The 20,033-nt window shown below is 33.9% G+C and overlaps 2 protein-coding genes across 2 annotated transcripts; both read right to left on the reverse strand.

Moving 5' to 3' along the window:
• Nucleotides 1-511: 511 nt before the first annotated feature.
• LOC131875872 (36.4 kDa proline-rich protein-like) lies at nucleotides 512-844 on the reverse strand. The gene has a single exon (XM_059220574.1). The coding sequence runs from the start codon at nucleotides 842-844 to the stop codon at nucleotides 512-514; it is 333 nt and encodes a 110-aa protein (XP_059076557.1).
• A 7,907-nt stretch (nucleotides 845-8,751) lies between these two features.
• LOC131039660 (lipid transfer protein EARLI 1-like) lies at nucleotides 8,752-9,454 on the reverse strand. Its single transcript, XM_057972453.2, has one exon. It carries the CDS (start codon nucleotides 9,328-9,330, stop codon nucleotides 9,004-9,006), a length of 327 nt encoding a protein of 108 aa, XP_057828436.2. The 5' UTR covers nucleotides 9,331-9,454; the 3' UTR covers nucleotides 8,752-9,003.
• Nucleotides 9,455-20,033: the final 10,579 nt, after the last annotated feature.

Below are 20,033 nucleotides of genomic sequence, written 5' to 3' on the forward strand. Positions count from 1 at the left end.
AGTGGAGGATATCAGCAGGAGATATTAGGAGTTTGTCGGAGTTCTGCCAGTAAGAGGCAAGGAATTCTTTTGTAATTCTTATATTGCTGAAGATTAACATATTTTCCATCTGTAGAACTGGTTTTCCCTTAGGGGTTTTTCCAGGGACGATTGTCCAAAAATATTGTGTCCTTGTGTTGCTTATTTCTTTCCGTATTTTTAGTGAAGTTGCAGTTGTGTTATTTTTCGATATTCAGCTGTAAATTTATTTTCAGCAGTTAAATAATTTTTATGAGATAGGAGATTAATAATCAGTGACTGCAATAGAATTTCTACAGTTGAAAGTTGCATGACTCTTCACAAACCTCAAATATACGAGGCGAACATTCTTTTGCAAAGCGTCATCCTTCCAACATTTTTATTCAGCCAACAAGCACTGAAATCCACAGCCAAAACCATAGAATAGATACTAGTAGGCATATGAGTTGAAGAGAAAACTAAGCTATAGAATACTTTGAGCAATGATAACAGGTTACTGAGCTGGGCAGTTGAAGCTTGGAGGAACTGTCGTTCCACAGGCTACAATAAGCGGGATTGCCAGTGGGAGAAGGATAGTAAGGTTGAGAAGCTTGGCCCTAATGGTTGAGCAGAAACACAGTGCTGCCTCTAATGCCAAAACTCCTTCAATCACAGGACAGCATTGGTTTACTACGGGATCTCCAGCGCCCACGTGCAAAAGGCCACTAAGCGCATCAACACAGGCTCCAAGCTTCACAGCGTCAAGTGGGCATTCCGCCATTATTAGTGGCATGGTGGTGGCCACCTGAATCATAACAATAAGCAATACTGCACCAGCCTTTTTCATTCTCACAATATTGATTTCTCAGCAGAACTAACGAAAACAATACTACGGAAACAAGTTGCTGCAATTATATGCTTTGAAGAAGACGAGAGTTAATAGTGGGTATTTATCGCCATCAGAGATACCATGATTTGGTGAGGGTTGATTACTCGACGTGCAGGAATTGTGTTGTAACTATATTGAACATTTGCATACATTTGGTGTGGGCTGATTGCCCGTGAACTCTGTCAGGTTCTTGTTGAAATCTATCCACGTTTTCCCGGTTTTCGTTAGGTGATGTACTAAGCAGGTGACAAGATTTTTTGTTTCCTTTGCTGGGGAATAGGAATTACAGCTTGTTTTCTATATGCTTTATAGCGAATAAAGTTAGCCGAATTGCTGTTTAGTATTGACATCAATTAAAAATGAATGCAAATTTACTCATAGGATCCAGTACAATAAAAGCAAGACGCTCACAAACAATTTAAACCATATTCTTGACTGTAGTGGGATGGAAAGAATGAATGAAATTTATTTTCTTGATGCCGTATGATCAACGGTATGTGCTGTTAATTGAAAATTTCAAGTTCGGGCAATACTTTTATATTCTAAAACTATGCAACTGAAACTTAGTCTTTGGAATCCTTAAGCTCATTTCACTCCCTATCGATCATGCTTAAGTGGCGTGCCAACCTTAGTGATGCAAAAATTCTGGCAACCAAAAAGTAATATACATCCAACAACAGATTATTCAATTTTTCGGTTCATGATATGTAACCTGTATGTATTTGAAGGAAAAAAATATAATCGGATCTTCGACTTGACTTTTGTTGAATTGGACATCACAAGAGATAAATTACTTTGAAATGACATCTTCATCTGTAAGTAGATCAACTTAGGACCAAACAAGTAGTATCAAATATCTAGGACAATTACAAGAATCTAGGAAATGTCACTTAAAGGCCTTGGAAGTTTACTAGTTCACTTGCAAGAAACTAAAAAGGAAAATAACATTAGCCATAGCACTAATGCTAAATGCCATCAGCCATATTACTAATGCTAATGCTTCCTTTTAATTGTATATTTCAAGTTCGGGCAATACTTCTATATTCTAAAACTATGCAACTGAAGCTTAGTCTTTGGATTCCTTTTTAATTTCTTTATTAAATTTTTTGTCTAATGAAAATTAAGATAAAATTTTTCTTTTTATTATATTTGAAAATTTCTTGCTTTGCATTTTTTTAATATAAAAAACTTTAGAAGAAAATTATTGAAAAAATATCCTTGAGTTTAATTGGTTGGACTTACAAATTTTAATCACTTGTTAAGAACTCTAGTCTTGACACATTCAAACTAATAATGAGTCAAATCATGACTTCACATATATTATGAAAATATATCTTTCAACAAGAATTGAGTGAAATGGATAAGATATACACAACATATTTTTAAATAAATAAAAACGAGTGAAGACACAAACATAACACTAGTCACATGTCACTAGAATGATCAAGTGAACACATGTTTTCTCAGTCACATCCTTCCATCGATAAAATGCATTTATAAATATATATTGCACTCTTAAGGGGAAATGCCATAAAAACAATGGAGATTGTACATGATGTAACATATAATGATCAATGACAATGTGTAATCTAGGAAACACATACAATTATGCAATTAAATCATATATTAATGAACTTAATGTATCTAGACATTTCATAAGAATAATTAAGACAAGATGAGTAAACACAAGGGTGAGAAATACATTAACTAAAAATAATGTTTGGATCGTCTTCATTATATTTAGCTATCATCTTTTTGATGGAACTATTATAATCAAACACTTAGTTTTCCAGGAATGTCAAGATTTGTGGGTGTCAATATTAGGAAAAAGAATTTCCTTTCAAATTGGAAACAATAAATTCCACTGAAATTGTATCAACAATGCATTCAAGAAGATTCAGCCCAGCCCTATGACCATAATGTCTAACAAACACTGAATTTTTAAGTAGACTGTTGATGCAATGAACATTATTGTGAATAATCTTAATAGTGATCAATAGGACAAGATGTTGGTTATCCTGGATGAGGATAAAGACAAGAATCAGGTGGATTATGGCCCTTGTAAGAGGACCAAGGGGAATATGAAGAGGAAATTTGCCTCCCAGACTGTGGATTATCGGGAGTTAAGGTTTGCTGCTAATAAAATGAGTCAATTCAAGGTTGAGGTTGTACAAACCTTAAAGAGACTCATGTAGTTTATGTTCTTGTTTTTGGTTTTGTCTCTGTCTCGGTACTGGTTCCTGCTTCGTTGTTGCTGGTTTTTGGTGCTTTTTCTAGATTTTTGGTAGTTTCTTGCTTGTAGTGTGTCCTATTGTATCTTCAGTAGCCTGTTTTTTCTTGTATTTTTGTTCTAGGTTTAATGCTTTGATTCTAAACCTTTTTGAATCATCTTTGTAAAGGGTTTCAGGGTCCCTACAAAACCCATTTTTTCCTTAATCCAAACAATGCATTTAACAATATAGGTCAACTATTTCATGTTGTGTACTTACTTTTAAGGGAATTAAATTTGATTCATTTCATCATAATCTCTTATTCAATAATTTTTAACTTTTCTCAAGTAGTCATAATAAAAGAAACTTAGAAACAATTGCACTCATACTATAAAATAAATTATTTACATAACCATCATAAAAAATGGTCATTTACATATTGTTGTCCTAAATATATCACATAATCATAAAGTTAGAATTTGTTTAAGGATACCTAAAATAACACATTCTTTATAAATTTGAAAGCTCTTTGAAGCTATCTTTAAAAATATTATCCATATAGAAACACAAAAAAATAAAATTAAATAGAGTGTGCATTTTGTGAGATTATTAGTGTGGATAGAAGTTAAATTTGCAATAGTTGGAAAGACCTACACTATGGCTTTAGCCCTTTATAGATATGATGAACAATTTCAATCCTAGGGAAAAGCATAAATAGAGGTCCAACATTTCTAGTCTTCAAACATATGGTCCTTAATAATTCAATAGATTTATTTTATATTATAACTCTCAGACCTATTAAAATAATAAAGACACTTTCTCTAATTATTTACTAATTAGACCTCCTTTAATTACTTTTTTACTTAAGCTAAACTTAGGTTCTTTTCTATTTTATTTAATTATGATAATAATAGCTTAAGTTATCTCATTCATTATGATTGTGACACTTGCTACTAGCTAATTTAATTTGGCTTTTAAGATTCACACCTATAGTTTCATTCATACTTTAATAAGGATTTATTCATTCATTTTAATTGTATTCCTGATATTCTTTTGTGCACCAATACATAATTCTTGGGTTGTTATGGACCTATTATATTTTGTTGATCTCTTTTGTGTGATACATGTTTTTCTTGTAGAAGATTCTTGGCTCATATGGTTGTATCATCAACTTCTACATGATATTAGAGCTTCATATCTGTTAATTTCTTATCTGCAGTCTTGATGGATCCAACCTTGAGTGATTTATTTGTATGTATTAGGCTCAAACGGAGGTTACCATCATGTTCACAATGTCCCAAAACCTGAAGATTGACTGTAGTTTCATCAAAATTTGAGCAATTCATGTTTTGGGTCAATTTGGATGACATAACATAAATTGAGGCAAAATAGAAGAGTAGATAAAAAATTTGGGCACTTTGAAGCATAATGGTTGTTGTCATTGCACTCAGAAGGCACAAGAACCTTGAAAAATCCTATCAATACATCAAAATTAGAGATCAAGAAAAAAATTGTAATTTTTTTTAGGGGGCACAAAACTTTATACCATACAACATAAATCAAGACAACTATATAGTTCCATACCCTAGTGTGCTCGGTGTGCAAAATAATGCAAGTCAAAAAAAAATCAAGCAATTTATCTTTTTTTGGTAAACATTTACTACCCTTTTTTCCCAAAATATCATAAAAATGCAAGGTCGATTTTTCAAAAAGGGCACTTGTGTTAATTCTACTTTACGTCTATGAAGACCTACATAGCATATGTAGCCACTTACCTTGACCTACATAAATGAGTTTGAGTTTTTTGTGATGGCCCTAAATTATTGAACCCCTAGATTTAGTAGACCTTACTAATTTTAGTGCAAGGAGATAGAGAAACATTTCTAGCATATTCAAATGAGCTAGAGAATATTCTAGCAAATCTTTTGTTTTTTGGTGATGGTGATAATATGTGTTTGGAAAAGAGGAATATTCCATTGACATTAAGAGTGCATCAACCCTTTTACCCAATTCAAGATTTCAATCCCTAAGTGACCTAGGTGTGATTTTTTAACCATAACTTGGGCATACAGGCTCAAAATCATGTAAAAAAGATATCGTCAGAATGCTATTTCTATTTTCAATCTAGATTTGTACTTGTTTTTGTTAGATTCTACTATAATTTTTGTACAAAGCCTCCAAACTCAGCCTTTTGGTTTTCACTTTTGGGGGCATATCTACATCCAAACTCTATTTACTGATAGCTAGATATCATCAAAAATCTCTTAGATTCCTCTTTCTATATCTTTGGTTTACTTTTTGAGATTTTTCTCATGTGCATTTTATTCATATTTCTATCTTTTCATTGTCTAGTCCATTTCTTGGGTTTTTTGACACTTGGGATGGATCTATTTGTTGGACAAGGTTGTATTTTATATTCTCTATATGTCATGAGATTTTTGGGGTTTGATTATTTTATTTGAGGAGGTGTCATGGGTTTTTCTATTCATCTTTTAGTTGTCTACCTCACAAAGGGCAATTTTGAGTTTTGGCAACATGACATGTTGACACATCTTAGGTGACTAGATTTGTTTCCTTATTTATATGTAATCATACCTAGACCAATCACTTGAAAAGATAAATCATCCTGCGGTAATATCATAGACCATATTGTAGGTCTGATTTGTTCTAGTATTGATTATGCCACTATGTATGCTATATTAGACCTTGAGTGTCCTCGCACACTTTGGACCCAACTTTAGGAGATGTATGGATTCCCTCATACCTCTCCATTCCTAGAGAATCCTATATAAAATTGTCTTCTTCCCCTTGTACATGCGTATTTCATGCCCTTAAATGATGATGCTTTACTGTTTTTGAGTATATTATGAGTCTTGCATGTTTCAATGGATAAGAGGCCTATCTTCATATTCCTAATTCATACATTGTGATCTCATTTTAATCATATTCATCTTCTATTGTTCCTAATCATATTGGAATTGGCTCATGCATAGACCACATGATTTAGTGCAATAGAACATTATTCTCCCAGACACACCTATAGGGGATTTGTATCTTACAAAAATATAATGTTTGTTTGTGAAGTCTTATATTATGGATTTGGACGATTATTTTGAGAGAATCCATCTCCTCTTTGTTGGTAGCCACATCAATTTTGTCAACTCATCTTTATCACCCATGGAGCTTGTTCTTCATCAATTTTGTAGTCATATTTTTCCACCTCCTACATTGATTGGGCATGTACCTGATTGGTTTGTGGTGTCATCATATATCATTAACATAACAACATATCAAAGAGTTCTAGAGGTACACAAAATTTTGATTTGATTCCTACTCCTAGATTATGGGAGTATCTTTTCATATCTTCAGTGGATTTGTGTCTTTCTAAGGAGAAAAAATTGGTTTGCAAGAAGTGGATCATTTTTTTTTTCCAAGCATTCATCATTGACATAGGAGCTACTTCTTCATTGTCGAGATTCATATCCTCATTTTCTCTCTATTTTGGGGGACATTCATTATATTATTGTGATAGAATCAATCCTTGGGGGCGACATTGAGTTCTCTCCTTCTTTCTCTAGTATAGCTATTGTATTTTCTCTCTTTGGAGAAGAATTTTCTCCTAGTAGGTTTTCTCTTTTTCTTTAGTTATGAGAGTTTTACTGCTTGCCATTTGTTTGTGCATGAATATACTTGATCAAGGCTTGTTGTCAGGAATCATTCATGCATGCATGCATGTTTATCTCTTTAGCTTATCCCTAAGTTAATCTTAAGGGGAGGAGTTGGAGTAATTAGGACACTTCATCCAATTATTTATTAATTAGGTCCCGTAATTAATTTTTCAGTTAAGCTAAACTTAGGCATTTTTTCCTTTTATTATATTAGACTAATAATAGCTTAAGTTATCTCATTCATTATGATTGTGACACTTTGTGCTAGCTAATTTAATCTAGCCTTCAGGTTTTGCATTTAGGGTTTCATTCATCTTTTAATAAGGATTCATTCATTCATTCATTGTAGTTGTATCTCCAATATTGTTTTGTGCATCAATACAAAATTCTCAAGTTGTTATGGAGCATATTATCTTTGTTTGATCTCTTTTGTGTGACATGTGTTTTTCTTGCAGATGATTCTTGGCTCCTATGGTTGTATCATCAACTTCTATAAGACCTAAACACTTTTATCAACCTTATTTAATTTTTTGATATAACAACTAAATTTCAATATTTTAATATTCATACTCACAATTGAATTGTCTAAATTAACTTATATACATATTATTTATATTAATCAATAATTTTGTAAAGTAACATTCACTTTCCTTTTGCAATTATATGTACCAATATATTTTTATTTAAAATCACTAGTGGAATTTTTATTTTTTTTTGTTATTTGCTTTAATAGGGGAGAGGACGTAGTAGTTGAGTGCATTTCTAAAGTATAGCACTTGTTGATTTAATGCCCAATATTTTTTTGACAATATTGCACCAATAGTTGTGACTTTAAAGTTGTTATTCCTGATGATGACTACCCATAATTGAATGAAGTGTGTCCCTTAGATCTAAAAGTAACAAATCATGTGATGCCACATCAACACACTAATAAAACATGACTCCGTGCACAAGTATTAGTCTCACCATTTTTTAACCTTTTTGGATGCCTTGGCAAAAAGCATGGGCCTTTTGGACAACTTTAGAAAATCATGCTGATGTGGCTTGGATACCTTAGTTGTAAAGAGGGGACTTACCAAGTAATCTATAGTAAAAAATGGGATTGATATGAAATTTCAACATAAGATTTTGAGAAATGTGAAATTAGGATGCTTAACTACTAAATCCTATCATCTAATGATTTGATTAAAATAGCTCAATTTTTCAATCCTAAAAGACGCAATTCAATCCATATAACATGAAGTACATTCCATAGAACTAAGAGTACATGTACACTGTCCCATACAGTTTTTTTGACAAGGAAATTTGTCACTGAGTTAACATACATTTAGGAATGTCTTCAAATGGTTTATTTTAATAATCATTTCATTGTCACTGTTGAATAGAGTGAACATCCATTTATAAATTCCTTCAAAATGGCTTATTTTAATAATCATGTGCCATATGTTTACCGTAAAATAGATTAGACAGCATTTCTCTATACATAAAAGAATCAACCCTTTAAATCCCATGTTCCCATCAAAAGACCAAACTGGATTTTTTACTCAAATGAGTCTACTGCAGTTAAATATAAACAAGTCGAACAAAATATATTTCGCATGTCTTAAATTCTACAGTTTACATCACAACGTAACTGTAAAAGCCACAGAAGTAGAGATGTCAGTTTTTCTTAGCAGTTCTCACTCAGGCGATAGGGCCTCAAACATTTCTCTACTGAGTGACTGTGATAATATCCTTCTCCCAAACGTCATCACTTAAAGACTATATTCTTGTCTTTAAAAAAAACACTGATCCGTATGCACATATTTTTGGCCAAAAAACCTGGACTATTCGTCATAAATTCTATTCAGAAGAAACTACATCGAAATCATTATAATTCTACTGTACTTAAGCATTAAAAATTATGGAGAATGTTCTTGGTTTCCAAAATCTAACATCAATCTACCCCTCCAAATAAGTAGTCTCCATGATAGAACTCACAAGCATGTCAGATAAATTTTAGTGGGCTTATATTTCCACTCTTTTATTTAATAATAATATGCACTGCTTCAAATTACACCAACCTTACAATCACTCTAAAACCCTCACACAGCTACAAATTGCTTATAACTTCTATAACATGAATTTCATAGTGCCTTAGTAGGAAATCATTAACATCTTGATGGCGTGCAACAAAATTAAGAAGAAAACTTGACAAAAACACAACAACCTCCATAGCATATCAAATCAAAGGAGCAGCTCACTGAGCAGGGCATTTGAATCCAGCTGGAACAGTCTTTCCACAGGAAGCAACAAGGCTGAGGGCTACTGGAAGAAGTACATTGAGGCCGAGAACCTTAGCCCTAATTGTTGTACACAAACACAGAGCTGCCTCTAATGCGGCGACTCCCTGAATGACAGGGCAGCACTGGTTTGCAACAGGATCTCCTGCGCTCACATGAACAAGCCCACTCAGCAGATCAACGCAGGCTCCAAGCTTCACAGCATTAACTGGACAATTAGCTGTAGAAGTAGGAGTCCATGACATTATCATAACAATAAAGAGCACAGCTATGGCTTTTCTCATTGCTAATATCTTCAAATGTGCTGGGAATCTACCTAAGGAAAACAATAAGTGAGAAAGCTATGAGCTCTGCAAACCTATGATATGAAGAATTAGTGATTCCTAGTAGGGATTTATAGGGCTAATGTGTCTTTACATTTGGTCTCGTGATTGAACGCCATGCCCGTGAACTAGCGATTTATATGTTCAAAATGGTTGATACAGAAAAAAAGTTGCCCCACACCCCACAATTCCTCGCTGGTACGGTATCCAGTGTTAGCTTTTATATTATAATATAGTAACATCAAGACAATGAGATTTCTCCATTACGCAGAATGTGCGTATAGCTGTCTGAAGTTTGAGTGATTTAACCTCACTGAGTTTTGCTTTTCTCTTTCTTAATTGTATAATTTTTTTCTTAAGTGCCCATAATATAATAGAAGAATTGTTAGAGCTGCTTACAAAGAGGTGGGAGTTTGCTTAAGAATTAATTATTTTAAAATTGATTTTAGTCTTGTCTTTTTTTAAATTAGTGGTAAAGGTGGATTTTTAGCTGTTTAGAGTCATATTTATGAATTTAAAATTATATAAGTGAAGAAATTTAAGAAAGCAACAAAGACAAATAAATAATATCAATATTAGAAAACAATATTATACAATCACTCACGAAATTTAATGTAGCAAACCTAAAATTCACAACCCATGAACCAAAAAAATCAATTAAAACAAAGTCATTCTAAACTCAAACACTCCTAAGGAATATTGATCATTACCCTTTTTTTTAAAAAATGTTAGGTAATGTCCACTATTCATTTGTAAAATGAAAGACTAAGGAATGTTGAATCCTATCTATGAAACACAATTTTTTATTGAACTTTTCACCTTTTTAAAATATTCTTGAGTAAATTAAATTTATTCTATTTACTCTAATTAAGTTTAATTATAATAGCTTTATTTGTCACATGACACAATCATTTAATATTGTTCATGTTAATTATATTAGGTGTCATTCTAGATAGAGATAAGTTAGTTTCATGTATTTAATTTTGTTATAGGGTAGTTGTACCCACTCCTACCTTCTCTCTCATCTCACATGACATTATTTTTTCTCTCAATTGTCTAGCCTCTTTCTTATATAAGCAAGGTCATTTGTACATTTTAACATATCAATTCAATAGAAATCCATTGTAGGTTAATCTCAAGCCTTTCTCTTCGATCTCCATTGTTCTTCATCACTCAAGTTGCAACATTCTTGTATGTGGTTGGATAGTTTCTTCCATTGAAATGTGTGCAACTTCATGGACTCATAATTTCTCCAACATAATTTCAAATGATCATAAAAGTAAAAAAATATTTACCATTTTTACTTTAAAAATATTAGTCAATGTCCATTGTATTTGCCATTTTTTCTTTAAAAATGTTAGTCAATGTCCACTGCTCATTTGTCAAATAAAAGACTAAAGAATAGTGCATAGTATCCATGGAACAAAATTCCTTATCAAATTGCTCACCCTTTTCCAAATATCTCTCTTAATTTCAAATGGTCATAAAAGACTAAAAAATAGTGAACAGTATCCATGGAACAAATTTCCTTATCAAATTGCTCACCCTTTTCCAAATATTTCTCCGAATTTCAAATGGTCATAAAAGCTAGACAACATTTAGCCTTTTTCTTTAAAATGTTAGGCAATGTCTACTCGTCATTTGTAAACTGAAAGATTAAGGAATATTGAACTTTATCCATGAAAAAACAATCTTTATGGAATTGTTTACTTTTTAAAAATATTTCTCTTAATTTCAAATGTTCATAAAAATTATAAAATATTTACTCTATTCTTTAAAAATGTTAGGCAATGTCTATTGATCACTTGTAAACTGAAAGACTAAAAAATATTGAATTCTATACATGAAACAGAATTTCTTATCAAACTATTTACCTTTTCTAAATATTTTTCTTAATTTTAAATGATTATAAAACTCAAATAATATTTATTTTTGTTAAAACATATTAGACAATATCCAATATTTATTTGTAAAATAAAAGATTATGAATCTTAAATTTGACCCAAACACATTTTTTCTTCCCCGACCACACTCCTACCCTGCCCAACAATCCTTAAATTCCTTTTTATTGAATCATAAAAGAAATTAAGAATATCTAATATGAAATTACTATCCTCTACAACAAATAAGGTCGACGTTAACATTTTTCTTTCATGTTAGTGAAATTTTAGAGAGAGTGAACAACTAATAGCCTTTCAACATACCGTAGTTAGGTAATTTTCTGTCCAGTACGTATACAAAGTGGACAAATACTGCTTTGCTGGATTACTTGAACATTCCTGTCAAAAATCTTCTAGTATACCTTCACCTACTATTTTACAGCAATCAACAGAATTCAAAGGTCACCATCTTAGTATACAAATTTCAAATATGATAAAGATTACCGTGCACTAGAAGAATCAGAAATATATTCTAGGAAATGTTCTTTTATTTGGTAAATTTTGCTTTCCTTTCATCCATATTAACATTTTCCTTTGGATTTCATCACATTATATATTAGTATGCATCTACCTAAATACTAAAATAACAATAAGTAATAGCAAACTACGACTAATTATTGCTGTTCATTAGAAAACAAACGTTTATTGACAATGTATTTCGTAACATTGAATGAGACATGAAGCCAGGGGAGAAGAATTTTGATGTAATTTTCAAAGTGGGCTCTCAATTAGACTTTTAATGCCGTTCTATTTTGACTCCTCTTTTACTGGTTACATTCATCTAGCTTATTTTTATATCATGGAAATCTTTCAAATTGTAATTTATGTTCAATGTATGTGATAAGAAGTAAAACATAGTGCCTGTGCTGTACTTGGAGAATCTAATCATCTCCCGTCGTTTCTCCGACAGATTTCTAAAATTTAGGAGTTGTGTCAATATCAAATGTTTATACTGTTTAAATCAATTGTATTATTTTGCATAGCTGTAAAGAGCTTTTCGTAGATAAAATTATTATTCGCCACAATTATACTACCGGCCAGAATTGAAAATTTGCTCCTGCCATTGTATTTTCTTCTATGGTAGTCACTACTTCCCACTACTGGGTTCCTGGCTGTATGTTCAGATTTTTCTAGGAGTTTTCTATTTGAAGATTTCAAACAGACCAACAATAAAGATGACAGAAATATATAAACCTAACAAAACAAAAACAGAACACACCTCCGTAGAGCCTCTTATGTTCAGACAGAAAATTGGAACACACTGTATTACATTCAACAGAGCGGTCTAAAAATACCCCTCAAAACAAAGATTTTATAATCATAAAGGTATATATGAGTTTGCAGACTCGAATAGAAAACGATGCCAAATGAATTTTTAGAAAATTCTAAATGTAAACAACTTGAAACTGAAATAGAACTGACATTCTCGAGATGAAACGCAGCACTGGCATTGTCAGTTGCCAATATACTCTCCCTTGATGCGGAGAAACTCAAAATACAATTTTGAACTATAAAAACATAGCTTAGGTAACAGCCTTAGGCAGGGGTCTCATGGGAGGGGCTTAAGTTCTATTTTTAAGGAAGATGCGGTCTCATGGAGTTTTTTTTTTTTGCTACAGGATTATTTGGAATCTGCTCCTAAAAAATAGGAGCTCCTACCTTTTAGGCTTCCATTTTTAAGCAGGGGAAAATGGGGTGGGGCTAGAAATTGCCCCACCAGCTTAAAAATTGTATTTGCCACTTGGCAATCAAAAGAGAGTTGAGATGAGTTTCACCAAACATTTTAGAGGGAAAATAGACAAAACAAATTATTTCATTTTTCACTCCCGCTCATGGGACTACTAGCTTCCTTCAATTTAGGGGCTTAAATTTTTAAGGAGAACTGTGCTACATTTCATGGGACCACCCACTTTAAAAAAATTCCTAAAATATTTCTATAGCGTCCACTCTATTTTTTAGGAAGCCCCCCTCCATGGGACCCAGCTTAGTAAAAATGACTGCAAGTTGTTCGGTAGTCTTGTATATTGGAGTTATAACTCTTTCTTTTGCACCAAATTTGTGATAAGATGATATTTCAAACCTATTTCTTCAAGAACTTTCTCAAGCCACAATGATTGAGTATGAGTTTATTGTAACATATTTTGCTTCCAAGAAATCAAACCCAAATCAAAAGAAAAACAATTATTAGAAGTAGTTTTTCGGTCATCTACACTACCTTTCCAATCAAAATAAAATAAAATCAACTAGATTAAATCTTTTAGAACAGTAGTAATCAATATCAAAAGTATAAATTCTATTCACATACCTCAAAATTTTGGTGGCAGTCTTCATATGTAATTCAGAAGACTCTATCATATACCTTGAAATATGAGAAACATCATTAGCAAGTCATTCCCTTGAAAATACCCATCAATCCCAGCATATGAAGTTCTCAATGCTTGCTTGAGGCCATACAAAGCCTTTTTTAGCTTGTACATTTCATGTCTTTTTTCTTGCACCTCAAAACCTTGTGGCTATTCCACACTTCTTTTTTCATCTAAGTACCCATTCAAGAAGGCACTTTTAACATCTATGTGACGGATGCTTTATTTCTTTCAGGCTGCAAAAGAAATCAACTTTCTAAAAGTTTCTAGGCATTCTATAGGTGCAAAATGTTTCTTCACAATTTAGTGTCAATTTTCTTCTTATCAGATGGAAGCTATGTAAGCTACCAAGTACCATTTTTGTTAATACAATCCACCTCTTACTGTACTGCTTGCACCCAAATTCCATTAGTACATGCATCCTCATAACATGATCATTCAAAATCGGCTTGTGAAAATAATACAAAATATAATCTTTCACCTTTAGGATTCTCTTCATGAGCTTGAACTATAGTTCTTTCATAGATATTAGTTAAGATTCTAACCATCCTATTAGGACTTGGGCTTGATGTTGGGCTTACACTTAAATCTTAATAAATAGAAGGAGGTCATTTGTTTGATTAGTAGCACTTCAAATTAAAGTATTAGTTGGCTTCCAATGATCAACGTCAATAATAATACCACCACTAAAAAATGATTTTTACTTCTCAACATGGCTTTTTTGACGACCATAAACTCCCCCTTCTTTGAAAATCACATCTCTTGATACAAGAATATTGTTAGTGTGAGGGTTATCCAACTTGCAAGCCTTACTATCCTCACTATACCCAATAAAAGTACAAGACTAACTTTTGGGATCTAAATTCTTTCCATTTTGATTAGAAACATGTACATAAGATAAACAATCAAAAACTCTAAAATGAGTAACACTAAATTTCTTTGCATACAAGGCTTGATAAGGAGTCATCATTGTAATTTCCCTAGTGGGACTCTAATTAAGAATGTACACTATTGTAGCAATTTCATAAACCCAAAAATAATTGTTTAATCCTCAAGCTTCTAACACACTCCTTCCAATTTTCATCACTATATAATTTTTTCTCTGAGCTAGCCCATTTTTTGAGGTATATAAGCAATAGTTAGTTGTCTTTTTATGCCACAAAAATTTTAAAAAATTATTAAAATCTCTTGAGAATAATTCTCCTCCACGATTAGTCCTTCAACATTTGATTTTATAACCTTTCTCATTTTCTAAAAATGATTTGAACTGTTTGAATGTATAAATGGATTCATGCATGAAATTCATAAAATAAATCTAATAGTTTCATGAGTAATCATAAACGAAAGTATAAAGTATGATGGCTTACCCAAACTCTTGGTCTGCATAGGACCATAAATATCAATGTGAATCAATTGAACTGGGTAATGGGCCCTCCATATGTTGTCTTTAGAGAATGATTCTCTTACATATTTTCCTTTGGCACACCCTTTGCAAGGTTATTTGTGTTCTTGAACCTTAGGAAATCTAAAAACCAAATATTATGGGGTAATAAATTCAATCTATGAAAATTCAAATGTCCATACCTAAGATGCCACAGCCAACTTTCATCCTTATATGCCATATTGACAAGATCATTGTTATGTTTACCAATATTCAATGGGAACATCATATTCCTTGACATAAATTATATATTTTTTGTTTTCAAACATAACCTTATAGTTCTTTTCACATATCTATCCAACAGTTAATAAATTATGCTTCAACTTAAATGTGTAAAAAAAAATCTTGAACCTTTTCACACCTTCCTTTGTGTAGACATGCATGGCTCCTTTTATTGCAACCTCTAATGGGTTGTCATCACCAAGCATAATATTTAATTTAAAACCCTCACCAATTCTAGAAATAAAATCTTTATTACCAAACATATAATTAGAGAACCCTAAATCTAAATACTAAACATCATTGACAACTTTTTTTAGCCTTTCTATAAGATAGAAATAAATTACTTGAAGAACCTTCTTCGCTATTTTGAGCATAATTTACATTTTATTGTTTGTACTTTATTTTAATTTACAATCTCTTTCAAAATGGTCATACATGTTACAATGGTAGTATTTGATATTTCTCTTATCAAATCTGCTTGTCTCTTCCTCATTGAACATCTCTTCTTTCTCTTTTTTATCTTGAAAAATTAGAAAAATTCTTCTCATTATCATTTCAAGATGAATCTCTCAATCTTTCCTTTTGTAACATAATAGATCCAACAAGGTTATCATGCTCAAGGGTAGACAAATATTTACTCTCTTCAATGATAATGCAACATTATTCATCCTTAGTGTTAGAAACCTCAAGAATTTTTTTATCACATTTTTTTTTATTAAGATTTCTCCTAGAGTACCAATTTTATTGACCACATCTTTTAACCTTACAAAATAATCACTCACATTTCTATCTTCCTACATTTTCAAATTCTCAAATTCCCTTTTCAAGGTTTGTGTCTTGACAACCTTGATTTGATTATTTCCTTAGTGAGATTCTTTTAGAGTTGTCTAGCCATTTCTAGCTATCTTTGAATCTACAAGTACAAGAAACAAACTCTTATGAAGAGTTGTTTTAATATGAAATAAATCTTGGGCATTCTTCTTCTTAACCTCCTTCTTAGTCATTTAATAATTAGTTACAAGTGCATTCTAACTAGTTGGCTCTTCATATTTTATTTCTACAATTTCACACAAGTCTTTTCCTATCATAAATTTTATCATTTTAATACACCAATGATCATAATCCTTTCCACTGAATTTTGGGATTGACAAAGAGTTTGAATTTCACATGATGAAATTTTAATCAAAATTAACTACTTTGATACCAAATGAAGATTTAAAATAGTTCCAAAATAAGGATGGCATAAATATATATTAACAAAACTGTAGGATTTTGCCAAGATCAAGGGCACAATGAAAAGCATAAAAGAGAGACAATAGAATTACAAGAACAAATTGTATTCTCATCAATATGCAAATGATAAACTGGATTAACCAATACAATGAATATAGGCCTGCTTATATAGGCAAGGCCATATGGATGTACAAGCACACAACTATGACATGTGGCTCAATGAGAAACAAGGGTAGGTAAGAAATACTAGGGGTAGGTAGGAGAAATAATATAATATTCCATAAGAGGTGGATGACCCACCGAATGTGGAGTGTAATAGCAAAATAAGACCACAAAAGGTGGAATTTCTCCTACAAGCTCTATCCCTATGTGCACACTTCCCTAAGTGTCTCAAATCCAAACTACGAAGAGATGCATTATCCTAAGTTAACTTAAGTAAAGTGTAATAATATCCAAAATGAATATTTATTTACACCAACACCCCCCCTTAAGTGCAACTTAGGGGAATGAAGACTCAAGTCAACAATGCAAGATGGGTCCCGGCTACTAGGCCATGATAGGTACCCATGTACAATATGCAAATGCAAGAAAAACAATGCAATGTAATCTCTCACAAACAGAGAAAGGGAGAAAACCCAGTGGGAAAAAACTGCCCCCCAAAAGAGAGATGAAAGTACAAAAGACTCTCAAATAAGAAGGACAAAACCTCAAAGAGGAAAAAGTCCCCCCCATAAGGGAGGAAGGAGAAGTCAGCTGATCCCCCCTAATGACACATCTCACACCCCCAAGAGAGCTCACAACTGCTAGAACTTACTCTCGGTGAAAGGTTTGGTGAATATGTCAGCAACCTGCTCTGCTGTAGGACAATATTGCAAATCAATGACCTACTCCTGGATGAGCTCTCGGATATAGTGCATATGAATCTCGATGTGTTTGGTCCACTGGTACTAGACCGGGTTCTTCGAGATTGCAATAGCACTCTGATTGTCGCAATGTACAAATGTTGGCCGTGGAGTGGTGAATCCAAACTCTGTGAGGATCTGCTAGAGCCAAATGGTCTTAGTCGCTGCGTTAACAATGCCTCGATACTTAGCCTTAGTCGAAGAGAGAGCAATAGCATGTTGCTTCTTGCTCTGCCAACAAATGGGGCCCAAACCAAGGTGAAAACTGTAACCAGAATTAGACTTACGATCATCAAGATCGCCAGCCCAATCGGAGTCTATGTAACCAACCAAGGGAAGTCCTATGCCTGCTGCATAGTGAATCCCATAGACTTACGATCATCAAGATCGCCAGCCCAATTGGAGTCTATGTAACCAACCAAGCGAAGTCCTATGCCTGCTGCATAGTGAATCCCATAGTGATGTGTACCCTGGATGTAATGAAGAATGCATCTGGCGGATTTCCAATGAAGCTCATGTGGTTCCTACATGAAGCGGGAAACCATGCCAACTACAAATGAAATATCAGGGCGTGTATGAGTCAAGTAGATGAGATTACCCACAAGCTGACGATACAAAGTGGCATCAACTAGTGGAGAAGAACACTGAGCCTCAAGCTTGACTCCTGAAAGAAAGGGAGTCGGAGCAGGCTTACAATCAGCCATATGAAAGCGTGCAAGTAGATCAAGAGCATACTTGGGCTGCGATAGTGTAATCCCAAAAGGTGACTGTGAAATCTCTATCCCGAGAAAGTAGTGCAAAAGACCCAAATCAATCATAGCAAATCTGTCATGCAAAGCAGATTTGACCTTGCTAATGATGGATGAAGTACTCCCTGTAATGATCAAGTCATCAACATAGAGCACAAGTATCAAGTGAGAGTCATCCTGTCGCAAAATGTAGACATTTGGATTAGAATGACACCTGGTGAACCCTGCGGAGAGAAGAAAGGAATCCATCTTGGCGTACCAAGCCCTGGGGGCCTGCTTAAGGCCATAGAGAGATTTCCTTAGTCTGCAAACAAAGGAAGTATCCTAGATTAAACCCTATGGCTGCTCCATATAAATCTCCTCATCAAGATCACCATGAAGAAAAGCACTCTTCACATCCATCTGATGTATAGACCAACCATGAGCTGCAGCAATAGCAAGTGTCAAATGAATGGAGTTCATCTTGGCTATGGGTGCAAAGGTCTTAGTATAGTCAACACCTGCAACCTGAGAGAAACCTTTTGCAACAAGCCACGCCTTATACTTATCCACACTACCATCCGCTGCAAACTTGGTCTGATAGATCCACTTACATCGAACCATCTTTCTCCCCTTAGGGAGATGGACTAAATCCCATGTGTTGTTCCTCATCAAGGAACTATACTCTTCCTCCATAGCTTGGTCCCACTCAGGAACCCCTGATACTTCCCTAAATGTCTGTAGATCGAAAGCGGTAGCAATGAATGCATGTGATAGATCCTGATGCTGTGATCGAGTTCTCTGTGTATCTAAAGGATCCCCAACAAGAGAAACCACAGACTCAAGTGGTTGTCGAACCTAATGAGGTCTAGGTGGAGGTGGAGAATGAGGCTCCTCAACTGCAAGTGGACCCTATGGAGGTGTAACCCCATGAGTTGGAGTTGTAGGAGTCTCATCATCTGAATCACTAACATCACTATCCACAATGGAGGAAGGTGGAGGAGGTAGAGAGGCTAAGCTAGGAGAGCTTTCCTCAAAGTGAACACTCCTCTCAATGAACACCTCATGTGTCTTAGGATCCATCAATCTATATGCCTTAACACCCTCAGGATATCCAACAAATATGCAAGGCCGACTCTGTGGTTCCAATGCCTTGCATTTCTGCGGAGGTATGCGAGCCCATGTGAGACACCCAAAGACTCTGAAATGTCTCACAATTGGTTTCCTACCAGCCCAAGCCTCAAAAGGAGTAATACCTTGCAAAGCTTTGTGAGGAACCCAATTCTGGATGTGTGTGGCACAACTTATAGCGTCTACCCGAAAGGCGGGATCAAGAGAATGTGCATGTATCATATAGCTAGCCATTTCTTTGAGAGTCTGATTCTTGTGTTCTGCAACCCTATTCTATTGTAGAGTGTATGCGACAGAATGTTGAAGATCAATCCCCTCAAATGTAGAAAAATTCTCAAGTCTTTTGTTCACATATTCCCTTCCATTATCTGTACAAAGAATCTTGACCTCTTTCCCTGATTGCTTTCCACATGAGTCTTGAAGTCCTAAAATCTGTCAAATACTTCGCTCTTATGAATAAGAAAGTAGACCCAAGTGAAGCGGGAGTAGTCATCAATGAAGGTGAGAACATAGCGGGCCTTACTAAATGAAGGTGCTGGAAATGGACCTGCTACATCACTGTGAACAAGGTGAAGAACTTCCAAAGCTCTCCAAGCTTTCCCCTTATCAAACTTCTCTTCGGTCTGCTTGCCCATAGAACAACCTGAACATACACCCTCTGAAAAAATGATTTGAGGTAGACCTGTGACCATGTCTTTAGTGCT

This window comes from Cryptomeria japonica, chromosome 5 (genome assembly GCF_030272615.1).
Source record: "Cryptomeria japonica chromosome 5, Sugi_1.0, whole genome shotgun sequence".
NCBI lineage: Eukaryota > Viridiplantae > Streptophyta > Pinopsida > Cupressales > Cupressaceae > Cryptomeria > Cryptomeria japonica.

Excerpts from the sequence above, each read along its gene's own strand:
- LOC131875872 (XM_059220574.1), bottom strand. The coding sequence starts at position 844 with ATGAAAAAGGCTGGTGCAGTATTGCTTATTGTTATGATTCAGGTGGCC.
- LOC131039660 (XM_057972453.2), bottom strand. The coding sequence starts at position 9,330 with ATGAGAAAAGCCATAGCTGTGCTCTTTATTGTTATGATAATGTCATGG.